This window comes from Lissotriton helveticus, chromosome 8 (assembly GCF_964261635.1).
Source record: "Lissotriton helveticus chromosome 8, aLisHel1.1, whole genome shotgun sequence".
Lineage (NCBI taxonomy): Eukaryota > Metazoa > Chordata > Amphibia > Caudata > Salamandridae > Lissotriton > Lissotriton helveticus.
Window position 1 is genome coordinate 1,135,912,045 of NC_136069.1, and position 15,936 is coordinate 1,135,927,980.

Below are 15,936 nucleotides of genomic sequence, written 5' to 3' on the forward strand. Positions count from 1 at the left end.
AATTTCAAAATAGGGAGAATGTAATTTATTGGTCTAGATATGGAGTAGTAGTGTGCACCAAATCACTGTATGGCACTGACAAACACATGTCCTATCCTCAGTGTTGCTCGCCAAAGTTAGAAACTGGGTTTCTGGTTGGCAAAGGTATGCACCTTGTGCAAGAAGAAACCAAAACCTTAGTCAGGGTAAGTCAGATACACATCATAAATCAATCTGTACTTTCCCTTTGGCACAGAGCAGGCAATCTTAACATAGGAGGCAATATGTAATATATTTGTGCAAACACTTCAAACAGTAACACAGTTAAAACAACATACAGTGCCGTCAAGCATTATATTCAGCAGGGTACCATCCAAAGCACGGATTGTGGCTGTGGCAAAATTCAGAACATCACAACATTGTAAAACAAAATTCCCCCTCCCCCCTCTCCTCCACACAAAAATGAAAAACCTACAAAGGGAAGTTTACACTAGGCTTCTGTCCCACCAAGAGGCGGTCAAGGATAATGAGAGCTGTGTGGTAGGTTGGACGGACGAACACAGACTGGACAGGTGGGTCCGCAAGTCTCGAAAGTCGCAAATATCTGGGGCATATAAGTTCTGTGAAGTCAGTAGGCAGCAGAGCAAGCAAGGTTTCCCACATGTCAGGAAAGGAAGTGTCAGGGTGTGTAAGTAAGAGCAAAATCTTCTCCATCCTCAAAATACCCCAGAGTCTGTGGAGCCATACCAACCTGGTAGGTATTGTTGGGGTTCACCAATGGGAGAGTATATTCTGTATGGCCGCCCCTTAGACTAAGGCCATCTGCTTACCCCTCCGGGATTGAAGGGGGAACATTATAGGATTGGGAGGCCCAGAAGGACATATGCTGAGAATCGGGGAATCTGTGTGTTGAAATGAGAGTCAATGTCGTCTAAGATCTGTGCCCAATAACCCGTTAGAGAAGGGAAGTCCCATAAAAAATTAGTGAGTGTACCCACCAAGCCACAGGCTCTCCAGCAGTGAGGGCTATGAGAGGAGTTACTCTTGTGAAGTTGGGGAGGAGTAAAGTACCAAGACGTAGCTATCTTGCTCGCTGTTTCGATTGAGGAAACATTGCGTGCCGAATGTCGGGCCGGGAAGAAAATGTCGGAACATTCTTTCTGTGTTAGTGTTTGACCTAATTTCCTTCCCCACCGTATTTGACCCAGAGTTTTCCCAGTGTCTTAAGAGGGAGTGAGAAATTTGTATAGATCGTAGGTCAAGTGTGAGTCTGTGTGCCGTGTAAATAGCCACTTCTCAAGCATCATAAGAAGTCTCCCAGCACCCTCCTGAACCTCCAATGGCAAATCTGTAGGTAATTGTACAGTTTGGTCTCCGGGAGGTCGCGGTCCTCCCGGGAGACCATAAAGGCACAGGGTCCTGTAAGATCAAAGAAGTACCCTATAGCGCGATGCCCCTCCCTGGTCCAATGTCTAAAGCCCACTTGATCCAATACCAGGGCAAAGTCTGCATTGTTAACTGCATTGTTAACTATAGGCGTGATCGGTGATGGAATGTTGTAAGCTTCCTGGAGGTAGCAACCTTATCCCATGCTAATAGAATGGGGTGGGTGACCTTGGACAAATATAAATTCCGGGGTCGGGCATGCTGAGATAGGAAGGGATCTTTTGACTGGGTGTGAGTGTTTGATTGGTTCTGATGCTCCGTCCATCACCACCCCCTTTTGTACCGCTTTGGCCACCATAAGTGTGGCAGGGTATGCTCAGACGTGAGTCCCTTGCTCACTTTGCCACTGGATTCAAGCAAGCCGGGCTGAAGACGGCTGGAATGCCAGAAACCGGTCCTCGGAAGCTTGTTTCAGGTCCAGGGAAGGCATGGCTTGGCAGTTCGGGCTGGACTGTTCCCATGAGGCACTGGGTCAGACTGATTTGCATATAGCCATGTCTGAACTGGGGTGGCAGAGTGGGCTAAAGAACGGTGATGGATCAAACCCAGATCTTTTGACTGGGTGTGAGTGTTTGATTGGTTCTGATGCTCCGTCCATCACCACCCCCTTTTGTACCGCTTTGGCCGCCATAAGTGTGGCAGGTTATGCTCAGACGTGAGTCCCTTGCTCACTTTGCCACTGGATTCAAGCAAGTCGGGCTGAAGACGGCTGGAATACCAGAAACCAGTCCTCGGAAGCTTGTTTCCGGTCCAGGGAAGGCATGGCTTGGCAGTTCGGGCTGGACTGTTCCCATGAGGCACAGGGTCAGACTGATTTGCATATAGCCATGTCTGAACTGGGGTGGCAGAGTGGGCTAAAGAACGGTGATGGATCAAACCCAGATCTTTTGACTGGGTGTGAGTGTTTGATTGGTTCCGATGCTCCGTCCATCACCACCCCCTTTTGTACCGAGATAGGAAGGGAACACCCCACAGTGGTTGTCCAGCCAGAGACCGATACATAAAAAGCCAATGCTTCCCGGCACCATTCGACCAATGCTCGCAGTTGAGTTGCCCACCAATAGGCCTGTAAATTCAGGACCCCCAGGCCGCCTTCGACCGGGCTCTTGTAAGCCAAGTCTCTATGCAATCGAGCCCGTTTATTTTGCCAAAGAAGCGCTCAATATATCTTTGTAGTGAGAGTTGATCATTCTAGGAAGAATCATCATCTTTATGGCGGCGATGAATCCATGCCACGACAATTAATGCGGCCACCAGTGCCACAGGCAATCCCGAACCTGCCGCAATAGTGTGGCGTAATTTATTGAGTTTGTGACCTGTAGATCGTCAGAGAGTTGCAGCCCCAAGTAATGGACAGAGACCGGAATCCAGTGGATGAGTTAGGGCGCTGCAAGAGATCCAATGTTGCGGAATCAAGAGAGAGATTAAGAGCTTGGGATTTATAAACATTAATCTTAAACCCCGAAGCTAAGGCAAACCTATCCTACTCCATCAGCAGGGAAGTAAGAGACTCTCTAGGTCTCTCCAGCATAGCCACCACATCATCTGCATAGAGGCAAAGCATATGTGCCGATCCTCCAAAGCGCACACCTGTTATACAGAGTTCATCCCGAACCCTTTGGGCCATAGGCTCCATATAAAGGGCAAATAAAAGCAGGGACAGGGGGCACCCCTGCCGTGTGCCTCGTATGGAAAAAGGCTGCAAAACAATCCCATTGACGCGCACTGATGTGGTGGTGCTGGTATAATCACTAAATATCCAAGCTGTAAAATGAGAAGGTATGCCAAAATGGGAATGTGTCGCCCTCAGGTATGACCAATGAACCAAGTCAAACTCTTTCTCAGCGTCAACAGAGAATATCATCCTCTCAGCGGATAGTCAGTTGGAAATGTCGACAAGATGAAGGAATTGCTTCATATTATTGGACCACTGACGGCCAGTGACTTACTCCCATTAAAATCTTAAAGTCCACATTCAATAGGGAAATTGGACAAAATGATGCACATATGCGAGTGTCTTTGCCCGGTTTTGGGATAACCATGATCAGTGCTTCTAGCATCGAGGGCGGGAGAGGAGCAGATGGCCCAATCGACTTATAAACCCGTACCAGCAGGAGGGCCTAGAGTTTTTACAGAAAGTGTTATAGAAAACTGAGGCGTGCATCTCGTTCCCTACGACTGTTGATTCACAAAGAATGCCCTTCCACGAGAGCGCACCCATAAACTGACAATTGTAACTAATAAGAGAAGATCGCAATAATTGAACTCATTCGGACTTAACATCGTGATTCTGTCAGGACAAGGTTCATTTGATTGATAAAAGGAGGTTTTATAATATATGTTGAAGTTCGAGGTCTATGACTTTATAGATCGGAAGTAAATGTTGGGTTACAAGGGATTGTGGGATATGCAGTTTATGAGCACCAAGGGACAGGACGTTAACTATTGTAACACAAATGGCGCGCGTTTTTTTAAACTGATCTGATCGATGGGCGGGTCCACATTGAAGGTTTAAAGGCAGTGGCACTAAGGGAGGGTTAACATGAAGAGCTGCAGCCGTTAGAAAGAGCAATAGAGTTTTTAAACAGTTCAGCACAGGTATGTAAGCAGAACGCTATGTTCATTGTATCGAAGTAAACGAGTAAAGCTAAATGTTTGGCATCTACGTTTATAACAAGTACTGAAGGATTTGCGAAGACAGTTTAAAAGCAAGAGAGGTAGAATGTTGGTCCTCTGAGTAAGTTATGAAGAGGGGTGAGGTTAAGCGGTAGTTTGGAGTTTCGAGTGCCAGGTCCTTGGTAACGGTTTTTTAAAATATATATATTTTTTTTAGATGTGATTAGCAAGCCCAGACTATAAGACATCAATATCAGGTTTTAAGGATAGTTAACTTGCAGTTCCAGCAAGAAGAGAAAATCGTGACATCATGATAGAAGTACAGAATTATGCATTGGTAGTAGGCGCTAGTTTTTAAGCATATATGTAAAGTTATGAAAACCCACAATTTGATGATTGTTTACTATTTCTTCTATAGTGACTCCTGAAGAAGTGCATATAATGCACGAAATGCATTGGGTTTTTTACAAATAAACACTGCCCTGAACAAAGAATGCTTCATTCGTGTTTTTACTAAGATGTCCGGATGGACACGGTGATAACATGAGAAACCTGGAAAATGGCATAAACATCCCGTTTGAGTAATATGCTAATACATGAAAACAAAATGAATGGATTAAGTGACTACGATGATCAGATGGAAAAAATTATGGAATACTTGTTGGATTAATGGCCAGAAGAGGCTTGGTAATGCTGTGCGACGGATTGGTGCGAAAAAGCGCTTATAAACGGATAATCCATCCACCCCAGGAGATTTGTAAGGCTTTAATTTGGAGATGGCCAAGATAACATCCTCCAATCTTATGGGAGCAGCCAGTTCCTCAACATGGTGAGGGAGCAGCTTGGCCTTGGATACGCCCTGTAAGTACTGGTCCGGACCACCCTCCGGTAACATCTGGGCTCCATAAATATCCAAATAGAATTGCCGAACAGCGTCCTTGATCGGTAGCGCACTCCGCGCCATGCCTTTCTACAACTAGGGGAGTGTGAGATGCTTTCCTTTGCGCCCGTGGGTGGTTGGCCAAGAGCTTCCTGCATCTATCCCCGCCAATATAAAAAACATGCTTAAACCGAAGGGCAGCATTCTCAGCTTTATCGATATCAAATGTCGCTAGGTGCGCTCTGGCTGCTTTCAGCTGTTTCCATACACTAGGGGTGCTGGTCCTCTGATTGATGCATTCTAATTCAACTACCTCTCCTGTCAGTTGGTCCCTCTTCTCTTTCCCGAGCCTATTGTCTGCTGCAGCGATCCCTAAGAACTCCCCCCTAACAATTGCTTTGAGAGTATCCCATAGAATGGCTGCCGAGATATCCGCGGTGGCATTTACGGCAAGATAGTCAGAAATAGTTTTAGTAATTTGCGTTATCATCAACGGGCGCTGTAACATGGTCTCCCGCAGTAGCCAAAAACGGCATGAAGGCCGTTGACAGCTCAAGGACAGGTAGGCCCGTACCACTGAGTGGTCTGATATGGGGCATACGACTATCACTGCCTCTTGAAGCTGCTGTGTGAAAGTGTCTGGTGTCAAAATATAATCAATCCTGGCATAGGTTTTGTGAGAATGGGAGTAAAAGGTGTATTCTCTGGACCGTGGGTGACACAACCTCCAAGCATCAGTGAGACCAGCTTCAGCCAGAAGACGGGTCCCCACCCCAGAGAGGGCCCCTGTCTGCCCTACACACTGTGCCGATTTATCCAGATCATTATCAAACGCCAAACTGAGATCGCCCACCCCACCCAGTGGTAGGGATCTGTGCGGTGTAAAGGACAGCTCTTTTATCACCTCTCGGAGGAACCCCTCCTGCCCTTTATTGGGGACACAGGCCATGGCCACTGTGAATGTGTGTTGCCCCAGTGTCAAGGAGTAAGCTAAGAGTCTACCTCAGATCTCGACCTGCTTAGTGCCAATCTGCCCCTTACACTCTACAGAAACCAATATGGCCACCCCAGCCTTTTTAGAAGTCTGAGAGAAAACATCTGATAGGGGAATGCTCTGGACCATAATCTGTGAGTGTCCTGCGCCAGGAGCTGCATTTCCTAAATGAGGCAAATCTGACTGCCAGAGTTTTCTAAAATTAACAACACTGCACACTTTTTAATTGGTTTTTAAGGCCCTTAACATTAAGGGATCAAACCTTGAGATCAGGCATCTCCTGGGTGAAAAGGAGGGTACCAAACAGCAGGAGGCTGGCCCCAGAAGCTTACCCAACTAACGTCCCCAAAGTGCGCAGCTGTCAGCAGGAACAACAAATCTATACTACTTGCAAATCCCAAGGAGCTAAATACCCCAGAAGGAGGAGGAGAGGACCCCTTGACCCGAAACGAAAAAATAACTAACAATAAAAAAACAACCATAACGTACATCAGTGTTTCAGGCCATCAGCCCCATGGTGAGACGTGAGATGTTCAGAGGGACTCTCCCGCCGCCCTTGCCCAGCACCCAGTCCGGTAAGGTATAAGCGTGCCCCTTAGCAAACTGTCCTGTTTGACCGGATCCACAGGCCATCAATTCTTGTCTGTATTGACCTCCACCAGAGTATCATGAACAGCTTTGCGCTCCTTCGCCTTTGTCGCTGGGTCCGGGTGTAGGTGGGAAGGAGACCCCCCCAACCCGGCTCCAGCTTGCTGATCCGAACTGCTGGCCCTCAGAGCCACGCCGCTCCAGGGAACCCCGCTGCTCCTCCGGCAGATTGAGGAGCGATGTAGCCTCCCGCAACAAACATATCTGGTGGAGCTTGCCTTCCTACTTGAAGATGAGTCTGAACGGGTGACCCCATAAGTAGAAGATATCCTTTGAGTGCAGGAATGCTGAAATCCCCCTGAAGTCCCGTCATTTCTGCAATATGGAGGTGGCCAGATGTTGAAATAGAAGAGTCCTGGTTGAACGAAAGTCAAGTGGATGTTTATCTCACACCTCCCGGAGGATCCGTTCCTTGAGCTGGAAGTCATGGATGCAGGTTAAGATGGCCGGGGGGTGTCACCGATCTCCTAGGCCCCACCTGGTGTGTCCGGTCCAGCTTGATCTTCTGCTCAGGAGGGGCCTCCAAGATGTGGCGGAAGAGGTCCTGAGGGACCGGCAGATTCTGATTTTGTTTCTCCAGAAGTAGTTCTTGAGGTCCTCCGCCTGGGCCTAGAGGTCCTGCTGCTGATCCTGAAGGCAGAGGACCTCCTGCTGGAGTTGATGGATCTATTCCTCTCATGACAACCAATGAGTCTCCAAGTCACGCTCTTGCCAATGGATTCCACATCCCTATGGATCTCCCGGAGCTCCGAGGTGATCTCTTTCTTCATGGCATGGAATTCCCAGAGTCAGTGACGCAAATAGAGACTCAAGTACACTATGGGTGACGGGGCCCTCCGCGTCGGTGGAGTCTTGTTTTGCTGAGGGTCCCCCAGATGGCTGTGCCAGGTCGGCCCCACCAGTGGCAACTTTGTGGAGGAGGTCCTTCACCGAACGTTCTTTCCTAGGCTTTATAGTGGCCATGAATTATTGCAAGGGGTCCATCCGTGTCCCTGTGGTGCAAACGTCGAATGCAGAGGGAGGAGGTGTGTGACAGAGGGAGGCCCAGGGAGAAAAGAGGGCGCCCAAAAGCTAATCCAGTCCAGTATGTGCTGGTCCCAGCATATATCCCTCTTATGCCGATTTTGCCCCTTCGCAGTCACTGCAACAGTACAATATGCTCAGGGACACTCCGGAGCAAGGTAGGTGCCAATCCCAAAGCTATTACCAACAGACTCGGGCACCCACCGGTCGGTGCTCCCGCTTCAGAGGTACAGGCCGCTACCTGTGACACCACTACTCCTCCATGAAGGCCTGGCACCTATAGCTGAGGAACTGTCTCTGATGACCCCTGCCGCATTCCAGCCCCATTAGGGCCAAATCCGTCATTGCGGGGTGCTGCAATTGCGTGGCAACAGCGCCAAAATCAGAGTGGCCATAGAAAGGGCGTCCAGCCACCCATCCACATGTTCCACCCATACCTTCTAAGATGCAGCGTTCTTTCCTGGCTTGCTGCCGTAACGGACCCGGGTCCAAGGCTGCACACTCCGCTCCAGGCCAGGCCCCCAGAGCAATCTTCTACGCTCTCCCAAGGAGTACGCCACGTGGCCTGGCTGGGGAATCCTCCGGTGCCATGGGGGGGGGGAGTCAGCAAGTCCCAGGAGCGACACCGGCATTCTTCGGTGCCCACAGCCCAAACAACGCCCAGGACGTGAAGAGGCCGGGCAGCTCCTCCACGCCGCCTGTTTCAGAGCTCCCGGGGGGTCTTAGGGATGTCGCTGTTGGTCGGCACCTCAACTCCCTCAATCTGGTGATCCCGCAGGTCGGCAGGGCAAACTCCTCCTACCGGATCGCCCCTGCAGCCCGGGAGCAAGGTGTCGACGAGACGGTCCACTTCACCCACGCAGCGGGACATGCCCTGTCTCACCCCTCTCCTCTGCCGGGCACTTCAGTAACTCGACGCAGCCTGGTCGCGCTGGCAGCAGGGTGCGCGGCAGTCCAATCCACGTGGGCTGCTTGTCTACCTTCAGGGAAACAGAATACGCCACCAGCACCGGACATAGGTGACGTCCTGTTGGGGTCCTGTACTGTGTTTGGCTGTTATGCAAGGCTTTTGGGGCCGGGAATCGGGCAAAGGGCCAGAGCATTAGCAGGCACGTCCTACTCATCCACCATGTTGGCCACGCCTCAAGATAGTAATTTTCAAAGATTAAAAGTATAAATAGTGCATTGAAGCAACAATCTCCTATGGGGGTTATCTGGTTGTGTAGGACCGTGGCATTGTCAAGGGTTCGGACTGATCATAATGGAGCGCGCATTGGATACAGGAACCATGCAAGGCCTACTGAACAAAGTACCTTGATCCTGGTCATGAAAGCGAGATGCAAGCACAGCCGAGTGATGCATTGGTGTTGATCCCTGCAGTCGAGATGATGCATCGATGTTCTCCATTTAACAATGGCAATGAGTCGGTTCTGAAGATGACCTGCCAAAGTCAAGGTTCATTGTTTCCAAATCCAATGCACCAGGTTTCTTCACACATTCCACGGAATGTGTCAATCTTCTCACACTGCAGCGGCGGCAAAGTGGCGGTTTCAATGCATCCGTTTTTGAGGTGATGAACTAGTTCCGAGTGCCATGTCCTGGGCCTGTTTCCACAACAGCGTCTACGCATCGATTCTGCTTCCCGCAGCTGAGTGTATTTTGGATCCACTGGAGTAAGCACCTTGATTTAATTCCAATGAACCAGGCACAGGAGCAGAAGGTGAGACTTTGATATCCCTAAGTCTCAAAACAGGAGGCGGGCCATCATGCCCTTGGAGGTCACTCCGGGTTCAAGCAAGAGTCCAGTTCTTCCTAGGCAGGGGCAGAGGGTAGCAGGCAGAGTGCCGTTAAACATTTTGCAAACAATGCAATGTTATTAGAAGCTTCATGCATATTGAAGAGAGAGGCTATATTGCTTAGTGTTGTAATTTTCACTTTTCTAAGAGCTTAACCTTGTTTTCAAACCTGGCAAGGAAATCAGGATTTTGTGGAATAATGAAGCTACAGTGGCATGAATGTATGATTCCTTCCCCTCCAGGATGTTCTGGACACCCGTGAGGGGAAGATCCTGACACCTGCCCATTAGATACGTTCTTCCTGAAAGACATTCCTGGCACATCATACTGCATTCATTTGCATTGAGAGACCTTGTGTATATGTATTGGGATAACTTTATGTGAATTTCAGCTCTGAAGTTGAAATTACAATTTTCTTTCATTGTCTACATTACTGCCTGGTGTTTTGCATTAAACACTAATTTGACTTTAGGCTTCCCAACGTGCTATATTTTATTGTTAAAATGGGGAATCTCACAATAATCTGCATTGTGTCCATACCCATCTATTACTAACGGACCGATACATTATTTTGAGATAAATAACAGGAAGAACCTTTCATGACAATTGTTATGCCCATTTCATAATGTCTGTGAGATTGTATGTGGTAAATTCAATAATTAGACATGTGTGAAACATAATTTAGAAGTGTTTTGTATCCTGACGTTATGATAGCATATTTGCCATAAGAACATGTCTGATCTAAAAACGTACTGCGGGGCATATTATCAACAACTAGCGATATTTATCGCTAAATAAGCTTAGCGACATTTTTTTTATCGCCGCGCATCACCGGATTTTATCGCAGAGATAACGTGCTATTAGCAACGTTTATCTCCAAGGCGATAAAATATCCAGCGATAGCGGCGAAATGCGTGAATATTGCTGGAAATTCAGCGATATTCAGGCATTATCGCTAATAGGGACTTAACCTGAATATCCACCTCCCATTGGATATACAGCCCTAAGAAGTGGTCTGAGCAGGCGTTAGGATTTGGCGATATTCGCGCTTAGCGTGAATATTTTAATCGCTATGCCTGCGTTGATAATAGGCGATAGCGATGTTAGCAACTGCTTTCAGTCACTAACAGGTTGGGTACGCCCACTTTGCATGTCATTAGTGATAAATATCGCCAACATGCAAAGCGGGCCCCAAACGGCTCGCTATCATCTAAAAGCTGTCTCTAACTGATGTTAGCAACAGCTTGCTAATAGGGCAATGAAATTATCGATCCTTTGCGGCCAAAAACGGCCGCAAAAGCGGCGATAATTTCATTTCGCCTGCCTTGATAATATACCCCTGTGTTTGTTGGGTCCCATCTCAACGCCACAAATTAAAGCACAATTTTTACTCAGTTTCATTTGTACCAGATTGATTTTGTGTGTTTAAATGGATACATGGGAACTCAGCATTTCAGAATACACAGAAACAGACCTGTTTTCTTAATAAAATACAATCTTTCATTTGCTTTTGAAGCAAATTACTTAGAAAAGGCATTAGTTGAGCAAATACTTTTCCCATGGGCTGCTCTTTGCAAAGACTGTATTCAAGGCAAAGGGGCTTATTTGAGCTTTGGTGGACTGCACTCCCCTTTACAAAGTCATCTCAAGGATGTACTCCACTGCTCCGACATAGTACAATATACATATTTAGAGGGATCCGCTACCCAGGTGGAGATCTCTGTGTCTTCAGTGGACCCACAACCAAGCTGTGTCCACTGAAAGCGCTGAAAATTTGCTGTGCTTCTGAGAATTTTTTATGTCAATTCGTTGTGATGAACAATCAAATAGAATACAAGGCCTTAGCCAGAGTTTTTAACATTTTGAAAGCAAATTTTGGTAGTTGGTTGCACATTTAGCTATACTGGGTTTCAACTGTGGACGTCCCTGTCCTGAGACTGACATGACATTTCATCCTCTTCAAGAAGACTCCAAAGCCTGACACCACTAGGGGCAAATATGAATTCCAAGCTTTGTCATCAGAATATCCCATTAGTCATACTTTCTATCCACATCACTTCACATTCTCTCAATGCACTCATTCCCTAATTCTCCCTTTCCATAATCCACCCTGGTATGAATAACTATAGTGCTTAGAAATAGACCCCAAGTGTATTGACGCTCTACATATTAAATTAAGGCATTATGCATGACTCGCAAAATATAGTCAGGAACTGGGGGCCAGATGTACGACTGATTTTAGACCTCACAAACGGAGATTCGGGCCGTTTGCGACTGATAAAACTGCTTCTGGCATGTACTAACCCTATTTTGCGACTCGTTAACTTATTACCGACTCGCAAAATAGGCTTCAAGAATCTCTATTATGAAGAGGCGTGTCAAGGGCGTCCCTTCCTAATAGTGAGTTGCAGGGGCATGTACGAATGTTTTGCGAACAGAAGGAAGTTGCATAACATTCATACTTTACCGACTCCGTGAAGGGATGGTAAACCATTCCAAACGGGAAGGGGTATTGAGAACAGGCAGTGGTCCCACGGACCACTACCTATATTTAAAGACTGACTATGAAACTTTGCATTTTTCTTATTAAATGCATTCCATTTTCCTTTAAGGAAAATGGGCTGCATTTTTAAAAATAATTGTTTTATTTAAAAAGCAATGACAGACATGGTGGTCAAGCTCTCCACAGCAGGCCACCATCCATGTGATAACAGGCTATTGTTAATGGGTAGCAAATTGCGATCTACCTCATGAATATTAATGAGGTAGGTAATTCGCAACACCATTGGAAATTGCTAAATGTGTCTGAGACACATAAGTACATTTAATTTTGCAACTTGCTAATAGTGACTCACTAAAAATAAAAATCTCAATTTGTGAGTCGCAAAATCAAATGGTCGTACATGTGGCCCTTAGTTCTGTAGGTTTCCTCATAGTCTTGTAGTAAATTTCTGACTGTTTTGGGTTCATAACTATCATAGAAGATTCACAGGTGATGTGGAGCTCTTTTTAAATTCCATGTTACTTATTTGTATTTGTATTTATGCATATGTATAAGTAATAAAATATTCTAATTGCACTTTCAAACTTTTTAATGTGCACAAAAAACACCATTACTACACCTCCACTGCCCCCCCACCATTTTGTGTCTTTCCATACAATTCTCATCTTAAATACAGATGTTGTCCTGCCTTGACAGGGTTAAATCAAAATGATTATTACTCTCAAACATGCAAATTTGAGGATGACTGGCGCAGCCGGCACCGGCAAAAGCATTGGGGCGGCGGGACTGGGTTGGGACGGGGTGTTGGGGGGAGTTGACAGACGACATCCTGTCATCTGTCCACTCCCCCCTCACCGCCCCGCCCTAATGCTCTAATCTGTGCCAGCCACGCCAGATGGATGATCATGTATGTTCCAAGGCTCTTCTGCCCTGGAACATCCGCCCCGTCTCTTTTGATCTGAAATGTTGGCAGGTGATATTACTCCAATATAATGTAATATCAAATGTCTCAATATTGCTTAACGCGTGTGAATTCACATTTTATGAATGCAACTTATGTGCGCAAAGTCAATGGTGCTTATTACGAGTGTCCCAGTAATTACTGTGATAATTAGCATATATGTATCTAAATGGGGATATGCACAAAATCTGGCATGGATCCGGCCCTCCAGGACCACTTTGGAGAGCCCTGTCATAAACTCTAACTCCATTCGGTCAGAATTTACCAGGTGTAATAAGCGCCACCCAATTATTTGTTCTGGGGGAGTAGCATAGGGGTTGTAGTGCTTATCACACCAAAATCAGCTTATATTGGTAAATACCAATTCTTTTTCCTTCGATAAATATTGGCAAGTTTTGAGTGTCTGATAAATATCTCAAGGTTCGTAATTGTGATATGTGGGTATCAGCAGTCACTCCACATATCGCAGTAATACCAATTATTTTTCCTTCGATAAATATTGGCAAGTTTTGAGGGTCTGATGAATATCTCAAGGTTCGTAATTGTGATATGTGGGTATCAGCAGTCACTGCACATATCGCAGTTAACCTGGCTGATTGTAATAACAGTATTTTTGAATTGGGTCCATTAATTACAAATCAAATCAATAACTAACAGAATGCCCCACCTGAGGCAGCAATTTTCCTCTGCGGTGTTCCAAAGTGTTATTAATTGAATACTCACGAAAGGATGCCGGAGAGGTAGAGCATCTCAGCAGAAAGGTAAGACAGATAGCTGAACATGAAGACAAGCAGAGGTTCAATTGAAGTAATGTTTCGGGTATGTCGAGTGACGAATGCGGAGCAGAATCCAAAAACAATTCCGAAGAACACGCCACCGATCCCGACCATCATGAAACGAGCCATCCCAGCAACGATGTCAACAGGTTTAATCGGTTCAAAGGTGTGCATGTGTTTTAAAGAGATGAAGATGTTATATAAAACCTGAAGGGAAAAATACTCTAGTTAGGAGTGTGTTTTTTCTATAACTCAAGGCATCACAAATTAATTTCAATGCTGGTAGCTAATAATGGTACTTGTCACCTACCAATAATAAAGCGAGCTGCATGGCATTGCCACTTACACTGAAACAACAAATACTTCTAACACTTTTTCCGATATTAATGGTTTTGGGATTGTACGGGTGACAAAAAAAACACAAAAAAAGATGAAAATGGTTATAATTGCATAGGGATTCCAACATGGAAGAGTTGTTTGCAAATTTACTCGTAAAGGAAGATGAAATAACTGTAGGGTCGATTACAAGTCTGGCGATCTTTAACTGTTAGATTCGCAGTGACTCAGCGGTGGTGGTCCTTTGGCCGCCCTATTCCGAGGTGGCCGTTTGGACCACCACCGCTGCCCCGGCTGCACAAGGGAACCACCGTTCCCTGGCCGTGGGGCAGCGGCCGGGTGTATCCAATATGCAAGGCAGAACTGCCAGGTCCGCCGAGCATATTATGAGTTTCCCCAACACCAGCCTTTTCATAACCCCATGCCTCTGCTGCCATGGGGATGCATTCAGGGGGCACAACATGTGCCCCGTTAGCATGCACCCCAGGTTATAGCATGGCATGGACATCACAGTCCATGCTGTTCTGGAACTTCTTTTGCGTTCCCTTTGCCATGGCTGTTTTTAGGGCGCTACTAGGGAACAGCAAAAGAAAAGCCCACCAGACACAAGTTGGACCAAGCACGCCTTTGGTGGTGCTTTGCCGGTGCAAAGCCAGCAGACCATCACCAAAATAGTAATCAGGCCCTAAGTTTCCAGTGCAGAAATAATTAGGCCCACTTTAAATTTCATGAGATAAGTTTCCAGTGCAGAAATAGTTAGGCCCACCTCAAATTTCATGAAATATGTTTCCAATGCAGAAATAGTTAGGCCCACCTCAAATTTCATGAAATATGTTTCCAGTGCAGAAATAGTTAGGCCTACCTGAAATTTCATGATTAGTTTCCAGTGCAGAAATAGTTAGGCCCACCTCAAATTTCATGAGACCAATGGCAAGAGTACTGTACAATAGGAAAAACTATTTTCAATAAGGAGAAGAAAACATACAGTTACATGTGTCAACATTTATTTTTGCCATACTCAGAAGGATTGCCTGCATAAAGACATTTAATTTGACCAAGTAAAGAAGAAGAGAAATACACCTCTAAATCTACGAATTTGGAAGATTTCAAGGGGTACTTCCATTGCTTTTATTTCTTAATCTACTACACCGTGTTTGGAGAAGATAATTCGGGGGTGGGGTGTTTGGTGTAACACACTTGCACAGTTTTCCAAAAATGATCAGACTATACAGCCCCATCGTCTAAAACGGTGGTATTTCAAAGACTTTCACCCTCCTGTTAAACATGGCTTAAATCTCTGAACTGTGCAGAGTGGCAAATACTGCAGTTTAGAATTGCTTTGCATATTAAGATTAACGCAGCCATTTGAGGAAATATATGGAATTGAATGCTGAAACTACATACTGCTGCCTTTAATATTCATACACAGAAAATAGCATATGTCCCAAGGAGACCATTGGAAGTCCAAGGTCAGAACAAATACTAAAAGCAATCAACACCAGCCACAGGGAGGCAACAATTCAATTAGATGCACTCTAAAAGAAACAAACATTAATTTCTACACTTTTACCACTAATGAATAGGCTTGTGCACACTTCCTGGCCCAGGACTAATACCCCCATGGCTACCGAATGTGTGGCAGCAAGAATATTAACAAAGTCATCACAGAAACTATATGGATACTGAGACTAAAATTACAATGTCTACCTGACTGCAGAACATATTGCACGGATGCAGCTCATCCGCTATGTTCTGACTCTCTCCTTTGCAGACATGGGGAAGTTGTCTCATTTCAGACCAATATCACTTATTCCCCCTATACGCATAATGCTCGAGAAATTGGTCAATGTTTAGCTGTCCGATTTCTTGGAAAATCATGGGCAATTACACCGCAGTAAATCAGGCTTCCGTCCTCATCATAGTACTGAAACAGCCTTGCTCAAAGTATCTGACTACATCAAACCCACCTTGGATCAAG

The 15,936-nt window shown here is 45.9% G+C and overlaps 1 protein-coding gene across 1 annotated transcript in view; it reads right to left on the reverse strand.

Moving 5' to 3' along the window:
- LOC144773148 (sodium/hydrogen exchanger 4-like) overlaps positions 1-15,936 on the reverse strand; it is a 527,634-nt gene that overhangs the window by 383,541 nt on the left and 128,157 nt on the right. Inside the window, exon 3 of the mRNA XM_078658005.1 lies at positions 13,570-13,829. Within this exon, the coding sequence (XP_078514131.1) occupies positions 13,570-13,829 (260 nt within the window). The remainder of the gene's footprint in view (positions 1-13,569; positions 13,830-15,936) is intronic.